General features: G+C 35.9%; 1 protein-coding gene across 5 annotated transcripts in view; it reads left to right on the top strand.

The window, feature by feature from the left end:
* LOC137217862 (lysine-specific demethylase 6A-like) overlaps positions 1 to 21,160 on the top strand; it is a 163,793-nt gene that overhangs the window by 81,653 nt on the left and 60,980 nt on the right. For 4 of the 5 annotated variants that reach the window (XM_067724852.1, XM_067724853.1, XM_067724851.1 and 1 more), the window contains 6 exons: positions 13,910 to 14,003; positions 15,567 to 15,693; positions 19,225 to 19,323; positions 19,451 to 19,670; positions 20,184 to 20,318; positions 20,993 to 21,148. In XM_067724852.1, the coding sequence (XP_067580953.1) occupies positions 13,910 to 14,003; positions 15,567 to 15,693; positions 19,225 to 19,323; positions 19,451 to 19,670; positions 20,184 to 20,318; positions 20,993 to 21,148 (831 nt within the window). The remainder of the gene's footprint in view (positions 1 to 13,909; positions 14,004 to 15,566; positions 15,694 to 19,224; positions 19,324 to 19,450; positions 19,671 to 20,183; positions 20,319 to 20,992; positions 21,149 to 21,160) is intronic. The other variant, XM_067724854.1, reaches the window with a different exon arrangement.

Genomic DNA, 21,160 nt, shown 5'->3' with positions numbered 1-21,160 from the left:
CCAAAACCCCAACTAAACAAATTAAAAATATATATATTTACTGCTGTATTTTTCCTTGAGTCCAAAGATCAGTGAATGGTTTACTTTTTTCCATATTTTTCTGATATTACATATAAAACAAGCAAGCAGAGTTTGGAGTGCTTTTAACTGGATTTAGCGAGAGAAATAAAGAAAAGTCTGTTTTCTACACCTAGTGTGGAATTGGAAATTAATGTCAATCTTTCAAATTATAATGCAGCCTTGTAGTCCTGAAGTAAATATACTAGATTGAGATGTATTATTGTTGTTAAATATTATTATAGTTCTAGTTTGTTAATGTTACATACAAGTTTTCTGTGTCTTTGTTCATGAGATTGGTTTTCACCTTTTTGTACTGCCCTTTGGAGACTTTAGAATGATGATTATACTGTTTTACAAAAGTGCTTTGGAAATGCTACCTTATTTTTGTATTCTCTGGAAGAGTTTGTGTTACAGATTGTTACTATATTTCTTCTCATAATGTTTTGAAAAATTTAGTGTCTAAGCCATTTAGGACTGGATTTTTCATAATTGAAAGAGTTTTGATTATGGTTACATTTGAAACGCAGTATTTGTCACTACTTTTGGAGAGTTGTAGATCTTTATTTTGATTCAGTTCTGTTATAGGGAAGATAATTTTTTTTTATTTCATCTTAATTATTGGCATGAATTGGTTCATAATATTTTCTTATAAAGTGTGTACAGGTCTGTGGTGAGCACCTTTTTTTATTGATTGGTCTTGCCAGGGTTTGTCAAATGTAATAACCTTTCATATGCTTCTATTATGTGATTGCTTTCTATTTTATTAATTGCTGCTCTCTTACTACTTTCTTTGGGTTTAATTTAGTCAGCGTTATTTTTTATTAATTTTTGACATACATAGGTGATTGATTTCTAGTTTTAAAAACAATGTGAATTAAAGTATTTTTTTCTCCAAACATGATTTGATGCATTCTAAAAACTTGCTATGTTGTGTACTTCTTATTTCAAAATATTTTCTAATTTCACCTGTGATTTGTTGTTTTGTTTGACCTGTGGTTATGTAATATGTTGAATAACATATACAACGATGAAAGAATTTTATGATTATGTCTTTGGTATTGATCTCCATCTTAAATTTGTTGTTTACCCTTTTATTATTTAAATCAGTTGTAATTTTTTATATTGCTTTTGGGCCATGGTATCATCGGTGTTGGTTAATGATTCATGTTTTTATTAGAAAGAAACGTGTGTTTTGTTGTTCTTGGGTATACTGTGGTATAGCTGTGTAGACTTGGTTGTGTTCAGGTTTTTCTATATCCTTTTCAGCTTTTTAATTTAAAAATTCTTGCTTATCCATTAAATCAGTTCTTGAAGAAGTATTATGGTAATAGTATTAAACATAATTATGTGTGTTAGTGTGCCCTGATTTTTGACTACAACTCTTCCTCCTCTTTTTTTTTTTTGCTACGAATGTTTTCAATGGGCATGGAATTCTGTTTTTATTTCCACAGTTTGAAATTTATGTTCCACTGTTGTTAAGCTGTATTGTTTCTTGAAGTCTCATGATTCCCTTGTTGATTCTTAGAAGGTGAAGCTTATCTTCACGCTGGTTTTTTATTTTCTGATTACTTAAAATTTTTTATTTGTATTTAGTTTCCTGCCGTTTTGCTACCATGATCCTAATTCTTTATGGTTTTCTGTTTGTGGTTTCTTGTATCTCTTGAATCTGTACCGTGTTCTCCTTTTATGTTTTGCAGGGAGGTTATTTCTTCAAAAACTACTTTTGCCCAATTATCTTTTTTCCTTTAAGGGTCCAAGTACATGTACATTACAGATTTCCACTGTCTTTTCTATTTTTACCTGTATTTTCTACTTCTTTTTCTCTCTCTTTATCTGTATTTTCTTCTGGTTTATTTTTCAGGTCACTTATCTTCTCATTTTCTATATCAAATCTGCAGTTAAGCCACCACTGAGTTCTTAATTATTCCCTTTTTTCCCTAAAATTTCTGATGGAATTTTACATAGTTCTTGATTCTGGGCTGAAATTCTTCATCATTTATTTTCTCGAACATACTAATCCTAGTTATTTGAAAGTCATTGATAATTCTGGTATCTGAATCTCCTGTTGCCTTTGTTTTTACTTAATTTTTCTTTCCTTTATTTTTACTTCTTTACAATTTGCTTTTAATTATTTACTGAATGCCAGACTACATGTATGAAAACATACAGAGATCATTTTAACTTCTGGGCTTGTTTCAGTTTTCCTTTTTTTCCCCTGGCCAATTCTTAGATTGGGGAAAGATCACTATAATCCAGTGAGGCAATAATGTGATCTAAAAATGGGCTTCTTGTGCTTCCCTGGTGGCGCAGTGGTTGAGAGTCCGCCTGTCAATGCAGGGGACACGAGTTCATGCCCCGGTCTGGGAGGATCCCACGTGCCGCGGAGCGACTGGGCCCGTGAGCCATAGCCGCTGAGCCTGCGCGTTCGGAGACTGTGCCCCGCGGCGGGAGAGGTCACAGCGGTGAGAGGCCCGCGTACCGCAAAAAAAAATAAAAAATAAAAATGGTTTTCATTTTTTTTAATGGTCTTATTGTATTACAAGGCCTTGTATGATTTTAGATTTTAATTCACCTTTTATCAAGGTTATAGTAATTTTGAGACTTACCTACATACTTGAGATGTATTTGACAGGACCTGTTGCCATGCTCAACTAGAAATGTTATGGTTCCCCAGTGCCGTAAAGGGAAAGGTGGGTGCTTTGTCATACTCTTCTTTGTTCAGTTTTTTTCTATCCTTGTGTAAGTAGCCCTCCATGAGGAAGACAGAGGACATTTCCTTAAATTTATGGTTAGATTTTTTGGTATCCCATTTTAAGTGGGATAAATTTCTGTAAAAATAGAAAGTTGTTTTCTTTTGGGAAAAGAGACAATAATCATTCAGTGTGTTGAGTATTATGCAGAAAATAAAATAGGTCAATGAGATCAAGTGCTTTACAGGGAGATATCAAGGATAACTCAGATATCTGTCACTTGGGAAGAAGTTGAATAAAATAACAGTATATTTTGTAGTATCTAGTGTAATCATTCATATGTTAATGGAATGAGGAATATTCATTTTTGTGTATCCTTTGGAAGGATATCATATATATTTTTAAGTGAATAGAGGAAAATCAAGCAATGTGTTGGGTAAACTATAACTTACTTGGACATATGTGTGTTATTATATGAAAAAGCCAAAGGATAAATCATTAGAAGTTTTAATAACTGCTTATCTACAAGAAGATGACAGAAACAGTATGATTAAATAGAAGTTAATATAGTGTACCTCTCTCAACTTACACTTTGTTGTTGTGTGCTGGTCTAAGTCAGTAAAAACTCTTGTGGCTGGACCTGCCCTTCCAGTTCTTACTGTGATTGCATGTTGCCCTTGGGAAGGAAGAGCATGTAGAGTCCTGCTTTTATTGGAATCAAAGGAGGGTTTCAAGATTTCACTTTTTATTGGTGAATTTAAAACATATGAGCAGGAATTTAAAGCTCAGGAAGAGAAAAACGTGCAGCCTAAAGGATAAGTTACCTAAGTCAGCTATGATTTCTAATACAAAGTTGGGGGTGGTGGTGCATGCGTGGCCGGCAGCCTGGTTCTTTATCTAGTCACATAGCTGGCAATGTATTTATTCAGATTAGCCAGCTTTCTAGTGGATATTTCAGAGCAAAGCTTACATCAGGCACTTGTGTTATAAAAAACAAAAACCATCTGTAAGGGCTTAAATTTGTGTGGGTTTTAGAGTGTGTGGATTTTTTAATATCGTTATCAGAGGGAAATTTTTAAAAGGCCAAAAAGTCAATAGTAGAATTTAAAAAATACCACCATTTGTGGTTATTTCTTGCAAAAAAGGGAAACTGAAATCAACGTTAACATTTTCTTCTATGTACTGGTTTAAGAAGAGGGGAGAAAGGAGAAAACTTGGAATGGGTAGGGTACAGGATAAACAACATAGATTGTTCAGTAAAATTTTAAGTCTTTAGAGTGGGTGGGAGGTTAAGGGAAGGCAAAGGAAATCCTATAAATTAAAAGATTTTTAAGAAACCTATCCAGATTCAATGGTTTGACCTTGTTTGGATCCTGAGTTAAGCCAGCCATAAAAAGGCAGCTAGGAGAAAGTTGTGTGAGAAGTTTTGATATACAGTGGAAATTTAATATTAAGTAATTATTGTCATTTTTTAAGGGCAATGTACTTAGGTTATAGAAAACATAGTTATGTATATTATAGGATATATACTAATGTATTTGTGGATATAACAATGATAATGTCTAGGATTTGCTTCAAAATTATCAAATATGGGTAATTGAAATGATTTAATAGATTTTCTTTTTGTTGATGTTGTTGTTTTGTTTTTTTTCTTGCGGTACGCGGGCCTCTCACCGTTGTGGCCTCTCCCGCCGCGGAGCACAGGCTCCGGACGCGCAGGCTCAGAGGCCATGGCTCACGGGCCCAGCCGCTACGCGGCATGTGGGATCTTCCCGGACCGTGGCTTGGACCCGTGTCCCCTGCATCGGCAGGCGGACTCTCAACCGCTGCGCCACCAGGGAAGACCCAGAATTCATTTTTATAAACGGATTGAAAATTGTACATAAAGATAAATATAATTCAGGTTTTGTTTAGAAGTAATCATACCATGAATGATTAGGTAGACCTTATGCAATCAATTCAGTGACAATGGAACATAAGTAATTGTAAGGAGAAAAAAGGGCTTAAAAATGAAAGGACAGGGCTTCCCTGGTGGTGCAGTGGTTGAGAGTCCGCCTGCTGAGGTTCGTGCCCCAGTCTGGGAAGATCCCGCATGCTGCGGAGCGGCTGGGCCCGTGAGCCATGGCCGCTGAGCCTGCGCGTCTGGAGCCTGTGCTCCGCAACGGGAGAGGGCACAACAGTGAGAGGTCCGCGTACTGCAAAAAAAAAAAAAGGACAAAGGATGAAACTTTTGATTATCATTATTCTAACAATAAAAAGAAATGATGAGAAAATCCATCTTACTTATAGATGAATCAGGGTAAAAATCATTGTAAGACTTCTTATCAGAACCATGCAGGCGCAAAGAGTATGGGAGTAAAATATCCCCTCCAGGTGTTGAAAGAATAGAATCTACTTACATAGAATTCTATGACCGGTGCCATTATCTTTTTAGAGAAGAATTACAAATTACTTATAGACTACCCCATCAAAGAGGTGCCTCTCTTAAGTGTGAACTGAGAATAATTACTTCTGTTCAGAGAGTACATTTGTGGAAAGAGTTAGTGGTGGGGAACTTTTCAGTGGAGCTAACTGACAAACACTGTGTTAGCCTGGTGAACATAGTTAACAGCATCAGTAGTAGGTCATGTTTGATATGATGTATCCTTGATAGGAGGTGATGGGAAGAGTACTTTACCTCTATAGTCTTCATTCTGAAAATACATTTCCCCATTCTAACCAGGAGGAAAATATCACACAAACTCCAAATACACAGAACTCTTAAAAAGTACTTGCCAGGGCTACTAAAAACTTCTATTAAACTAATCAAAACCTGAGACTCTATAATAGTCAAAAGGAACTGAAGGAGACATGGCAACTAAATAAAATGTGGTATCCTGAAAGAGCAAAATGATATTAGGTAAAAGGGACATTGGATAGAGTATGAGTTTCAATAATAACTGTATATCCACTTTCCTTCATTCATTGTGATGTATGCCATGCTAATATCAATAATACAGAAAATTTAGTATAACTCTATTAGAACTCTGTAGTATGTTTACATTTTTTCTATAAATTAGACAAAATTTAAATCGAAATTTATTTTGTAATGTGTAGGAGAAATACTCTTTTAAAAAATAAATTTATTTATTTATTTTTGGCTGCATTGGGTCTTCGTTGCTGTGCACGGGCTTTCTCTGGTTGTGGCAAGTGGGGGCTATTCTTCGTTGTGGTGCATGGGCTTCTCATTGCGGTGGCTTCTCTTGATGCAGAGCATGGGCTCTAGGCGCGCAGGTTTCAGTAGTTGTGTCATGCAGCCTCAGCAGTTGTGGCACGTGGGCTCAGTTGTTGTGGCTCACGGGCTCTAGAGCTCAGTAGTCATGGTGCACGGGCTTAGTTGCTCCGCGGCATGTGGGATCTTCTGAACCAGGGCTCGAACCCCTGTCCCCTGTATTGGCAGGCAGATTCTTAACCACTGCACCACCAGGGACGTCCCTCAATATCTTCTTCTTTAAGACATTAATAGTGACAATATACAGTATATTGGGTGTTTATAGCATATGGATGTATAAAATGAAATAATATTAATAGGGACAGGAAGGAGAAATTGGGAATATTCTGAGAAAGGATAGCTACACTCACTATACTTGGAAATGGTATAGTATTCTTTGTGATGGGGTTAGATTTGTTATGGGTATATTTTATAAACTCAGTTAAATCTAATGACAAAGATACCTTTTAAGCAAAGGAATATAGAAATATATTCTCCAAAAGGACATAAGGATCTGAACATGGGTACAGCTGGCAACAGAGCATCAAAATACATCAGGTTATGAGAGGTGGATGAATCAGCTATTCTCCCTGGAATCTTAATAAGCCTTATTCAATAAATGAATAATCAGCTACAGAAAAAAATATATTCAGGATAACTTGAACAGTGTATGATCAAATTGTCAGTCTAAATAACAGAATTATCAATCATGTTATGAACTGATTGACTTATATAGAACACACAGTTAATAGTAGAGTCTTAACAGCTTTCATGGTACATGGAGCATTCGTTAACATAGGTAACCTTCTGGCCCATGGACTACACCTTGAAAGTTTAAAAGAGTTTATATACAAACTTTAAAAGAGTTTATAACAAATTATACTAAGTATGTTCTAAAAACACAGTGTAATTATAAGCTCGTGACAGTATGGTAGCAAAAAAATTCTCATAGTTGAACATTTAACAGTATAGTTCTAAACTATAGGTCTAAAAGAAGTCACAAGAAAAACTAAAAAAAATTTTAATTATAAAAGTGAAAATACAGCCTCAGAATTTGTGGCTTGTGGTTAGAGAGTTAGCTTAGAATGAAATGTATAGCTTAAATGCTTGTACGGAAAATGAGAAAGATCTAACGTCAGTAACCTCAGCTTTTACCTTGAAAGAAATTAGAGCAAATTAAGCTGAAGGCAAGCAGAAGGAAGAAACTAAGAAAGATAAGATCAGACATCAATGAAATTGAAAAGAAAAAACAGTATGAACAAAATTGGAAACTTGTTCTTTGTTAACAGATTTGATAGACCTCAGTTTCAGCTATCGGAGGAAAAAAAGACACAACTACCATTATGAAGAATGAAAGAAGATAAATCCTCTTTCATTTCATTCATGTGATGAGGGGTAATCATCACAATGAAAAACATTTTAAAATTTTCAACAGATAAATAAGAAGGAAAGAAATAAAAGAAAAAGAAGAAAGAGGGGTTGTCACTTGTATTAGCCAGGATTTTCCAGAGAAACACCGAATAGGAGCCTATGGGTGTGTATATGTTTGCATGTATAAATATATATAGTATGTGTGTATGTGTATATTGTGTGTGTGTGTACATTTATTATAGGAACTTGCTGATGGAATTGTGTCTGCAAGCCAAAGAAACTTTAGTCCAAATCTGTCTAATTCTTTAGTTCAAGAACCGCGAGTTCGAGTATCTGAAAGCAGAAGATGACGTCCCATTCTCAAGCAGGCAGTGAGCAAAGTTACACTTCCACTGCCTTTTTTTTTGTTTGTATTGGCTGATGCCTACCCACATTGAGGAGGGTGGGCAATCTTCTTTACTCAGTCTATCCATCCAAATGGAATCTCTTCCAGAAGTACTTACACAGATAACACCCAGCAATAATGTTTCATTAGCAGTCTGGGCATTCCTTAGCCCAGTCAGCTGACATATAAAACGAAGCATCATATCACAGCTCAGTCCACATGCATTACCAGTACGGTAAGGGAATGCCTGAACAGCTCTATGCCAAGAAATTTTATAACTTAGATAAAATGGATAAATTTCTTAAAAGACACAAAGTAGCAAAATTCACTGAAGGAGAATTTGATAGCCTGAAGAGCCCTCTTTCAAAGTAATTGAATTAGTCATTAAAATGGTCATGTCATCTGCAGATACAATAATTTAACGTCTTCATTTCCAAGTCAGATATCTTTTATTTTTCTTGCCTAAGTCCTCTGGATAAAATTGGTTTTAGTGAGTAGTCTTTCACTTTTTCAGCATTGTGTATTATGTTCACCATTTTTTTTAAGACTTTTTTTTCCCATGCATTTTTAGGATCACTGCAAAATTGCAGAGATTTTGTATATACTTATTGCCCCATAGCCTTCCGTGTTATTAACATTCCCCACCAGAGTGGTACATTTATTGCAGTTAATAACCTATGTTGACAATCCATCATCACCTAGAGTTCAGAGTTTACATTACAGTTCATTCTTAGTGTTGTACATTCTGTGGATTTGGACAAATTTATAATTACATTTATCTATCATTATGGTATCATAGTGTTTTCACAGCTCTGAAAATCCTCTGTTCTCTTCCAGTTAACCCTTCTGCCTCCCCTAATCCCCGGCAATCACACATCTTTTATTGCCTTCCTAGTTTTGCCTTTTCCAGAATATCAGAGAGTTGGAATCATAGAGACTGTAGTCTCTTCAGGTTGGGTTCTTTGACCTAGTAATATGCATTTAAGTTTCCTTCATATCCCTTTATGGCTTGATACCTCATTTCTGTTTAGCTCTGAATAATATTCCATTGTCTGGATGAACCAAGTTTATTTATCCATTCATCTACTGAAGGATATAATGGTTTCTTCCAAATTGTGGCAGTTATGAATAAAGCTGCTATGTAATCACTTTGGTTTTTCATTAGTGCCCTTCATCAGATTGAAGTAGTTCCCCTATATTCCTAATTTGGTGAGTATTTTTTTAAATTAATTAATTTATTTTTGGCTGCATTGGGTCTTCATTGCTGTGCATGGGCTTTCTCTAGTGGTGAGCAGGGGCTACTCTTCGTTGCAGTGCACAGCGTTCTCAGTTCTCATTGTGGTGGCTTCTTTTGTTGCAGAGCACGGGCTCTAGGCACACAGGCTTCAGTACTTGTGGCACACAGGCACAATAGTTGTGGCTCATGGGTGCTGGAGCACAGGCTCAGTAGTTGTGCACAGGCTTAGTTGCTCCATGGCATGTGGGATCTTCCCAGACCAGGGCTGAAACCAGTGTCCCATGCATTGGTAGGTGGATTTTTAACCACACACCACCAGGGAAGTCCCGGTGAATATTTTTTATCATGAAAAGATGCTGAATTTTGTCACATTTTGCGAAATTCTTTTTCTGCATCAGTATGTTCATATGTTCTTTTGACTTCTTTCTTTTAATGTGCAATATTACATTGAGTGAACCATCCTTTCATTGTGGGAATAAGTTCTACCTCATTTTTTATTAATATGATGCTGAATTCAGTAAGTTAGTATTCTTTTGAGAATTTTTGCAGAAAATTTTTGCATAAAGGATATTGGTTTGTAGTTTTCTATTTTCAAATAAAAAATTAATTAATTTTATTTATTTATTTTTTTGGCTGTGTTGGTTCTTTGTTTCCACGTGTTGGCTTTTTCTAGTTGAGGTGAGCGGGGCCTACTCTTCGTTGCAGTACTTGGGCTTCTCATTGCAGTGGCTTCTCGTTGCAGAGCACGGGCCCTAGGTGCACGGGCTTCAGTAGTTGTGGCTCGCAGGCTCTAGAGTGCAGGCTCAGTAGTTGTGGTGCATGGGCTTAGTTGCTCCGCGGCATTTCCTGGACCAGGGCTCAAACCCATGTCCCCTGCACTGGCAGGCGGATTTATATAAATAGGCTCCTACAGTATTTGTCATTTGTGTATTACTTATTTCAGTTAGCATAATACCATCGAGGTTTTTCCATGTTGTAGCATGTATCAGAATTTTATTTTTAAGGCCGAATAACATTCCATTATATGTGCAGTCAGCCCTCAGTGTCCGTGGGTTCTGCATATTCATATTAAGCCAACCTCAGATAAAAAATATTTGGGAAGAAAATTCCAGAAAGTCCCAAAAAGCAAAACTTGAACTTACTATGTTCCAGCTACTATTTACATAGCATTTACATTGAACTGAGTATTATAAGGAATTTAGAGATGAAGACGACAAATGTAAGGATGTGCATAGGTTATACACATCTACTACTGCATTTTGCATATATAAGTGACTTGAGCATCCACTAAGGTCCTGGAACTAATCCCCTGAAGATATCAGGGATGACTCCATATATGTATATCAAATTCAGTTTCTGTTCATCTGTGAGTAAACACTTGGATTATTTCTCCCTTCAGCAGTTTTGTATTAATGATGAATGAAAAAGATAAAGGTGTAGTATATGATGAAAAAATGAGTTTTTAACCCAGGATGTGTAAATAATTGAATTTTTGTTCTTTTTTACCCCCCAAGATTGTTTGCTTTGAGGGCCTTTGAAATTCCATATGAACTTTAGGATGATGTTTAAAATTTCTGGCAAATACAGTGGTATTTTGACAGAGATTACATTGAATCCTTAAATCGCTTCAGGAAGTGGTCTTATCTTAATGCAGGAATACTTCACAGATATTGCAGGTTCAGTTCCAGACCACTGCAATCAAGTAAATATTGCAATAAAGCAAGTCACATGAATTTTTTGGTTTCCCAATGCATTTAAAAGTCATGTTTACCCTGTACTACAGTTTATTAAGTGTGCAAAAACATGTCTAAAAAATATGTATATATACATTAGTTAAAATCTGTCTAAATGATATTATCAAAAAACAAAAGAAAGCAAGTGTTGGTGAGGATGTGGAGAAATTGGGACCCTCATACATTGTTGGTGGGAATGCAGAATGGTGCAGCTAGAGTATGAAGATTCCTCAAAAATTAAAATTGAAGTATCGTAGGATACAATCAGTTTTCCAACCTTTGAGTGTTTATTCAAAAAAATTGATTGGGCTTCCCTCGTGGTGCAGTGGTTACGAATCCGCCTGCCAATGCAGGCGACATGGGTTTGAGCTCTAGTCTGGGGAGATCCCACATGCCACGGAGCAACTAGGCCCATGCGCCACAACTACCGAGCCTGTGCTCTAGAGCCGTGAGCCACAACTACTGAAGCTTGCGCGCCTAGAGTCCGTGCTCTGCAACAACAGAAGCCACCGCGATGAGAAGCCCGCACACCACAACCAAGAGTAGCTCCTGCTTGCTGCAACTAGAGGAAGTCCGCGTGCAGCAACAAAGACCCAATGCAGCCAGAAATAAAAAATAAAAACATTAAAAAAATAAGAATTGTCCTGTGTTTGTTGAACCACTAACAACAGACAAGAAGTGGAAACAATCAATAACAGATGAGTAGATAAAGTGTGGTGTTTTATACACAAGTCACATATTTGGTAAATTCATTTTATTGTAATTTTTAAAATTTTAAATAAATTTATTTTTGGCTGCATTGGGTCTTTGTTGCTGCACGCAGCCTTTCTCTAGTTGTTGCGAGTGAGGGCTACTCTTTGTTGTGGTGCGCAGACTTCTCGTTGCGGTGGCTTCTCTTGTTGTGGAGCACAGGCTCTAGGTGCACAGGCTTCAGTAGTTGAGGTTCTAGAGCGCAGGCTCAGTAGTTGTGGCACACGGGCTTAGTTGCTCCGCGGCATGTGGGATCTTCGCGGACCAGGACTTGAACCCGTGTCCCCTGCATTGGCAGGCAGATTGTTAACCACTGAGCCATGAGGGAATCCCGGTAAATTTATTTTAAATTAATTTTGTTTTTAGTGTTGCGATAAGTTGACTTGTTTTCGTAATTTCCTTTTTTAATTATTCTCTGCTAGTATATAGAAACGCAGCTGATTTTTGATTGTTAATTTTGTATCCTGCTGAATTTATTAACTGTGCATGTTCATGCTTGGGGAAGTGTTTATCCTTGTAAGTGTTGGCTTCTTTGTGGATGTTGGTTTTCTGTCTGCGTTAAAGCCGTGGCTTTCCTATATATACATACGTGTATATGTACATATGTATGTGGGTATATGATAGAGATAAAAAAAGAGATGGGTTTTTTTTTTCCTCCTTCTTTCCTTGTCTCATTTGGTTAAAGTAAAAACTCAATATTTTAAATACCAATTTATACATTTATTTTAATGAATCATATTGCTCTGCTCATTTAATAAAAATGTCCTGGAAATGACTTTATCATCCCTTTTATAAACACTTTTTAAATGTCCAAAACAGTTTTTCCAAGTTTTTTTTTTAAATACCTTTATTGCAGTATAATTGCTTTACAGTGGTGTGTTAGTTTCTGCTTTATAACAAAGTGAATCAGTTATACATATACATATGTCCCCATATCTCTCCCCTCTTGCGTCTCCATCCCTCCCACCCTCCCCATCCCACCCCTCTAGGTGGTCACAAAGCACTGAGCTGATCTCCCTGTGCTATGTGGCTGCTTCCCACTCAGTGTTTTACATTTGGTAGTGTATGTATGTCCATGCCACTCCCAAGTATGTTTTAAAGAAACCATACTTTGGATTTTCTCTTTTTAATTTTTTCTGTTGTTTTGGAAGAGTTGTGTTTAATATCACAGTAACAATAATAGGTTTTAGTCTTACTAATAATTTTTAAAGGAGAACTGTAGGCAATGGTCTCATTTGTAAATTTGCCTGTACTTTTTTTTTATGCGGTACGTGGGCCTCTGACTGTTGTGGCCTCTCCCATTGCGGAGCACAGGCTGCAGACGCCCAGGCTCAGCAGCCATGGCTCACGGGCCCAGCCACTCAGCGGCATGTGGGATATTCCCGGACTGGGACTTGAACCCGTGTCCCCTGCATCGGCAGGCGGTCTCTTCAACCACCGCGCCACCAGGGAAGCCCTGCCTGTACTTTTAATATGAGCGTTTTATCGTATCTATGGGAAATGTTATGTCTTTAAAAAACACTTTTATTTATGAACACTTTACAAAAGTATTTTGTATAAAAAAGCAAAAAATTTCAAAATGCAAATTAAGACAATAACTACTTTTCCTCAGTCTTAGACTTTGTAAAGGATAGTAGTAGCACTTATATTTGCTTTATAAGATGTCCGTATCTTCAAAAGTCGTTCTAGGTTAATTATACATTTGCTGGTAGAATATTTCTCCAGCCTTGTGAATGTTATTAAATAATGTCTAAGGTTGGAGTTATTTTATTTGTAACTTTTGGGTTACAGCAAATGTTATAAATGCCATATTTTACTAATACCTTGTTATATTGAAGGGTAGTTTTATTGGTTGTTAGTTCTTTTGAAACATGGTGGTCCACAGTAAAATACTCAGTTAATAAATTAGAACTTTTACATTCATTCTTTTTAATAATTGAAACTTATAAAATATTATTGTCTAAATCTTCATATACTAGTAAGTTTTTATGATACATATACACATATACGTCAGTGTTTATTCCACTTTATTACTGGAAAAGTTAATTCTTTTTAACATCTACAGTGATGTTGAAAACCTTCTGTTTGAAGGTTTTTTTTTTTTTTTAGTTGAGGTATAATTGATGTACAATATTACGTAAGTTTCAGTTGTGCAGCATAGAGATTCACAGGTTTTAAAGATCATGTTGCCTTTGTAGTTATTATAAAATATTGGCTATATTCCTTGTGTTCTGCAATATATTCTTTTAGGTTATTTATTTGATACATAGTAGTTTGTGCCTCTTAATCCAATGCCCCTATCTTGCCTCTTCCTCCTTCCTTTTCCCCACTGGTAACCACTAGTCTGTTCTCCATAATTATGAGTCTGTTTTATTTTGTTGTATTAATGATTTATCTTTTTTTTTTTTTGTCTGAATATCTTCTACTCTCTAGAGAAAATATCACTCTGCAAAAGAAGCTTATGAACAGCTTTTAGGGACAGAAAACCTACCTGCACAAGTAAAAGCAACTGTTTTACAACAGTTAGGTACATAAAAATTTACTTTTTATTATATATTGTAGTATTTTAAACATTTTGGCACTGGTGGGTGGGAGCAGTTGTAACTCATCTGCTTAAAAATAAGTTTTCATTAAACTTCTGTGTTTTAGGATTAATTTTGACATAAATTATTTTGAGATGGTATTTAAAATGAGTATTTTATGTTGTAAATGTTCCCAATGTAAATGTATTCCTTCTCTTTTGTCAAGAGTTGATAATATATTTATTCCTACTATCTAGCACAGTTCATCTCAAAATTTATCTAAATACAGTGGTCCAGTGCAACTAGTCCTTTTAAATTCTCAAAATTACCCCTTAGTAACTGACCTCTGGAGGAGGTTTGAATATTTCCATGTGCTTAGCACTCTGAAGTCAATTGAATTGAAATAATTCAAACGGCCAGGTTAGTGCTATTGAGCTTGAAATACAATATATTTCATTGTATGACTTAATGGAACTATCTCACCTAAAAATTATAGAAGAGTTCGTTATTTTCTCCAGCTACTTGTTATATTTTTATGTTTTAAAAGCAAAGGTTTGGTGTTCAAAAATAATATAAGTAATGCATCAGTACTACTCAGATGATAGTAAGAATATTCAGTAATTCATTTTGTTGGTTATTTATCATGTATAATTTAATATATGGGTTGGGTTTTTTAAATTTGTTTTTCCTTTCGCTGTTTTTGGTTTTGAGTAAATAATTCTAAATTTTAATCAAGTTTGTGATAATGTGAATATTTTTATAATGGCTGTATTTTACCTATAATGTCAAAAGCAATTAGTAATACTTCTGCCTAAGTGATAGTTTTGCAAAGGTAATCTTATACACGTAAATTGACTAACAACTGAAGCATTAATTTCTATTTGTTTTAAATGTTTAACATTTTTTCATGATCTAGTCTTAACATTGTCTCTGTAGCTGTAACTCTAAACCTCTTCATTAAGCACTGTACTGCTTTTATAACTTTTGGCACCAGTTTTTCATTTAGATATCCATATATCCCTGGAGGTGTTTTGTTGTTGTTTTTGATCTAATGTTGTTATATTTAGGATTATATGAGAACAATTAGTGTAATTAAAGTGTAGGATCTTTGGGAAGGTGTTTTTGTTTTTAATTATTTATCTTTGAGTATTTTTACTTTTATTGATTCCTGTGAGATAAGTATGGACTTTCTAGATTATTTTCAGAATAAACCTTTAAAGCACAAGTAAATTAATCATCTTTGTATTTTTTGGTTTATAAATTGGAAAACTTTTTTCCAAATTAAATTTAGAAAAGGAGTATCTATCTATGGCTTCTATGCAGTACTCCTGATGTTTCAAATTTCATTCTATTCTTTAAGAGTCCTCATAGCTTTGAGTATATCTTTTTAGTAAAATGGATTTTTCTATAGTAGTTACTTTTGGTAGGTTGATATTTAGGGAAATTTTGATTCAAGATAAATAAATGTACTAAAAGGGTATTTTAATTTATTTGTGTGCTTCATGGTATTCTTGAAGCTAGAAGAATAGTTTAATTATGGATAAATGCTTTCAATTGTTTAATTATAGGATGGATGCATCATAACATGGATCTACAAGGAGACAAAGCCACCAAGGAAAGCTATGCTATTCAGTATCTCCAAAAGTCATTGGAGGCAGATCCTAATTCTGGCCGGTCTTGGTATTTCCTTGGCAGGTGAGACCAGACACTTGGGTTGTGCTGCCTAGAGTTGATTTATAATCTAAAATGTTAATAACATAATGTGCTTAGTGACATTTTATTTTAAATACATTATAATAGCGATTCTTGAGAGGTAAAATTGGATCACTCTGAGTTAGGTGCTTTTACTGAGGAATTCTTATTTTGCTTATTAGATTTTATTTTCACATTGTCTTCACGTGACTTGAATTATCACTAGTTTTCGGAGAGTTTTGAAGAGTTTTAAAGAATTTTCAAAAAATTCATTTTTATTTTACCTGAGGACCACCAGTAACCTATGGAAAAATTTATTGAAATTGTTTGAGGTCTGAATTCTCATTCCACCTATTAATGAATGAATTGGATTAGATATGTCAGGTACCTTTTCTCAAGGTTATAAATTTAGTTGTCCTTCTTGGTTTGACTGTGAATTTTGCCCCATACTTTTTCACATTGAATTTTTTGTTTTCTAGGACATTTGACATAAAGTCTAAATCAAACTTATGTTTTGTGTTAATTTTAATTTTTTTTAGTTTTTGCGGTACACGGGCCTCTCACTGTTGTGGCCTCTCCCGCTGCGGAGCACAGGCTCCGGACGCTCAGGCTCAGCGGCCATGGCTCACGGGCTCAGCCGCTCCGCGGCATGTGGGATCTTCCCGGATCGGGGCACGAACCCATGTTCCCTGCATCGGCAGGCGGACTCTCAACCACTGCGCCACCAGGGAAGCGCCTAATTTTTAGTTTTTAATATCTTTCTGTTTTAAAAAGTAAAGTATATTTATATTTGTGTCAGATTAGTATTAGGATAGTTCCTTTTTAAAATATTTGATTTTCTATTATGTTTAATAAGAATTAAAGTTAGCTACTTTCAGTGGAGTTTTTCGTAGTCTCCCCCAGGCTTATAAAAGAGTGTACTTTGAGTTGCTTGTCAACTTAGTTTTTTCTCCTCTACTAAAGGTCCTCCAGGAGAAAATGAATCTTTCCTATCTTCCATTGCCTTGCAATGTGCCTAGATCGATCCAATATTTAATAAATTGAATAAGTGAACTAAATAAGTGGCATTTGGAGCTAATATTATTACCTCCTTTGCACAATATTTGTCTTCATACAGTGATTGTAAAAGAAGCTTATCTTTAGGGAGCGAGAGGTGTGACGTATACTACTAGGTTTTTATTAGCACTTCGCTAGTATAGATTAAAAGAATATGACCCAGGATATTGTTTTCCTTTTTATCCAAGATAAAAATTTGTAGCATGATGTAGTTTACATTGTGTGTGACTTCTTAGTATAAGGGATCCTTATTGTTGTTTCTGTTTAATTGCAGCCATGTACAATGAAGGTGCAATGAAATATGTTTAAAATCAGCATTTTAGTAGGGTGCACTTTCCCATCTGTTTAAGAACAGCAGTATTCCACAGAGGGCTTTATTAGAGGTTATCTGAATTTAAAACATTGACATATGCTTTGTTTTTAACTTTTTTGGATAAAAGTTTCTACAAGTACAGAACAGTCTCTTCGTTTCTCAACTAGAAGATACCTAACCTTCTTGGGCTAAGGATTGTCATTTTAGACAGTTTATTTTTAGTATTTTTTTTCTATAACTTTGTTTATCTTCTGCCTTTTGATATATTGCTTCTACTTGGCTTTATTGATAGAAAAATCAAATTTGTGAAAAATATTTTAAAACTTATTGACACTCTGAATGGGCATCTCACTGCTGGTAAAATTTACAGAGATTTGATGATCCTAGTATTTCAGAGACCGTATGTTACCTCTGTGTTCAAGGCTGTGTTGCATATTATTGCTGCTGCTTGTTTGGAATGTGTATGTTAAAGGAATGGGGTAATACAGTAATAACACTAGTAATGACAATGTTAAATAGTCTCACACAGTCAGAAAACTGTTAAGAGTTGGGAATGATCAGACAGCAACTTAGTTTACCCTCTTTTTTTTTTTTTTGGTGTTGCGGTACGTGGGCCTCTCACTGCTGTGGCCTCTCCCGTTGTGGAGCACAGGCTCCGGACGCGCAGGCTCAGCAGCCATGGCTCACAGGCCCAGCTACTCCGCAGCATGTGGGATCTTCCCGGACCGTGGCTCGAACCCGTGTCTCCTGCATCGGCAGGCGGACTGTCAACCACTGCGCCGCCAGGGAAGCCCTAGTTCACCCTCTTATGATACAGATGGGGGACATGAGTTCAAAGAAGTAAAGTGGTTTTTTTGAAGTAACATAGCTAATTAATGTCACAAAAAGAACTAGAACCCAGCTTTACTCAGTGCTGCTTCTGTTATACCAGCCTACCTCAGAGGAACCTAGACAACTTGTGTTGGAGAGAAAAGCCCTGGTCATTGGACTAGACAAACTTGGACACACTGAATTTTTGTTTTGATTTTTAAAAAACGGAATGTGAGGGCTCCCCTGGTGGCACAGTGGTTCAGAGTTCGCCTGCCGATGCGGGGGACACGGGTTCCTGCCCCGGTCCGGGAAGATCCCACATTCCGCTGAGCGGCTGGGCCTGTGAGCCATGGCCACTGAGCCTGCGCGTCCGGAGCCTGTGCTCCACAACAGGGGAGGCCACAACAGTGAGAGGCCCGCGTACCACAAAAAAAACCCAAACAAAAACGGAATGTGAAAATGCTGGTTTCAGGAAATATTTCCAGTTCTCCTAATATTTAGGAAGGAGATATATATATATATACACACACACACATATATACACACACACACACATATATACACACACACACATATATAAATATATATAAATATACGTGTATATATATACATATATATACACACACACGGCATTTGTCTGATAATATGAAATTTGGTTTTGTTAAAAAATATTTTTGTCTGTTACTATTCATATAGTCTCTAATATCTGTGCATGTTTGCGTTACTGTTTCCTTTTTAATTCTGCCTCAGATTCTTACGTTGTATGCACTCTTTGAAACTGCATCTCTTTCTCTTTTACTGGCGTTTCTGATGTCTCTTAACCCACAAATAGCCATTTTCTAAACTTACTTTTATCGCTTTTTTATGTGGAATTTGATATTAACTGTATCTCAGTTTTGTATGTTTCATGAGTTAAGGAATATTTGTTATGAGTATTGTAAGTTCAGAAAGGAAAATTCCGATGTGCTAGTGAAATTAAAATCATTATCAACATTTAATTTCTCTTTGTGTTTTAGCTCTATATTCTTGTAGCATAAGAAGCTTGAGTATAAAGTACATATAAAAAGAGCTCTGTGTATTTAAACCTGAATGTTCTAGCAGTGAACAAATCTGGGCTATAGTGGTTTGAAAAGAGTTCATTATATAACGTGTTTGCAGTCATAAGAGGGAAAGTTCATTTAACAGCAAATTATAATGTAGATTAAAATCAGTGTCGAAATCTATATGTAAACATGTTGCTAATAAGTATTTTTCCTTTCCATATATATAATTTTGGTAAACTAATATAGTTAATTTAAGCATTTATGAATACTTCATATAAATATATATATATATCTATTTCTCCCCTCTTTCAGGTGCTACTCAAGTATTGGGAAAGTTCAGGATGCCTTTATATCTTACAGGCAGTCTATTGATAAATCAGAAGCAAGTGCAGATACCTGGTGTTCAATAGGGTAAGGCTTGTGTGTGTAAAATTTGTAATATTTTTAACTGATACACAAGTTTATTGAACTACATCTAATATACTGTGTAATAGTCTTACACCCAGTCAGTTTCAGAAAACTTCATTTCTCTTTCCAGTGTGCTCTATCAGCAGCAAAATCAGCCTATGGATGCATTACAGGCCTATATTTGTGCTGTACAGTTGGACCATGGGCATGCAGCAGCCTGGATGGACCTAGGCACTCTCTATGAATCCTGCAACCAACCTCAGGATGCCATTAAATGCTACTTAAATGCAACTAGAAGCAAAAGTTGTAGTAATAGCTCTATGCTCACAGGAAGAATTAAGTTTTTACAGGTAAATTTTTAAAATAGCATATTTTAAAAGACATTTCCATAGGATAACTGGCACAGTAGGGTGGCTGGAAAGTTTGTTTTTTTGATGTGAATAACTTGTTTCTCTACTTTTTAATATTTTGTGATATTATTTTTCACTTTAAGATATACTGTATTGAAAATGTTCTTTTGCATCTTTATTTTGTTAATGCATGTTAATTTGCATGATTTTGTGTGCTATCTGTGTTTTTAAGTTACAGCATTTTAGAGAAAAAAACACATTGTTTTTCACTCTTGCTTGAAGTTTCATGGAAGGTATCCATGGTAATTCTGAAAAACAGAATTTAGCTTTGTTCTGATTCTCGCTAGTGTATTCTAGTTGCCCTCTTTATACTTAGCGTATATCTGAAACCCCAAATTTATAATCTGCTTTCTTTAAAAAATAAAATCCTGTAACATTGAGGAAGTTTTGGTGGACTTGCTAATTACTCAAGTAGTCCTGTGTTAAATTTGCTTTTTACATAATTTTTCCTAGGCTCAGTTGTGTAACCTTCCACAAGGTAGTCTACAGAATAAAACTAAATTACTTCCTAGTATTGAGGAGGCATGGAGCCTACCAATACCCGCAGAGCTTACCTCCAGGCAGGGTGCCATGAACACAGCACAGCAGGTGAGAAGTTGGGTTATCTTCTGTAGGTGCCCAGCTTTAAGGGTTCTTTCCAGTTGGTAGTGATCAGACTTAAATTACAGTAGAATTGGCTTTTTTAAAAAATTTAAATCCTTCATATCTAATTGTAAAGGGATTTTAGATCAAAATAGAACTTCCTCTGATATGGGAAGAAACTTTGGGTACCAATTTAAAACTTTTGTATAGTTTAATGATTTTAAAAGGGATTTCTTCTTTTTTTACTTTTTGGGGTACGCGGGCCTCCCACTGCTGTGGCCTCTCCCGTTGTGGAGCACAGGCTCTGGATATGCAGGCTCAGCGGCCATGACTCATGGGCCTAGTTGCTCCGCGACATGTGGGATCCTCCCAAACCGGGGCACGAGCCCGTGTCCCCTGCATCAGCAGGCAGACTCTCAACCACTGCGCCACCAGGGAAGCTGCAAAAGGGATTTCTTAAGGGACTGTTACACAGTGGTTTATTTAATGTTTTAAAAACTAAGTTTTTCAAAAGAAGATACACATTCCTCCATTGATGAATCATTTGATTTTGATTTTCAGTTGCAATTCATGATGTCCACATAGTTTTGAAAGTATGCAGCTTATAAAGTTTTGTAATTTGAATGCATGAATTAAGAATATGTAGAACCATGTTTTTGTTTTACTTCTGTGATCCTTAGGCTTACAAAGTTCATCATCCAAATACTGAACCTGTATTAAGCCTCAGTCAAACGCCAGTTTCACAACAGCCCTTGCCAGTACGCATGATTACTTCTAACGAAGTAGATGGCCTGTCCAGTCCTGCGAAGAGGAAAAGAACATCTAGTCCAACAAAGGTATATATACAT

The sequence above is a fragment of the Pseudorca crassidens genome, chromosome Y, assembly GCF_039906515.1.
Source record: "Pseudorca crassidens isolate mPseCra1 chromosome Y, mPseCra1.hap1, whole genome shotgun sequence".
In the NCBI taxonomy this organism is placed as follows: domain Eukaryota; kingdom Metazoa; phylum Chordata; class Mammalia; order Artiodactyla; family Delphinidae; genus Pseudorca; species Pseudorca crassidens.
This window is presented reverse-complemented; position numbering and strand designations above follow the sequence as displayed.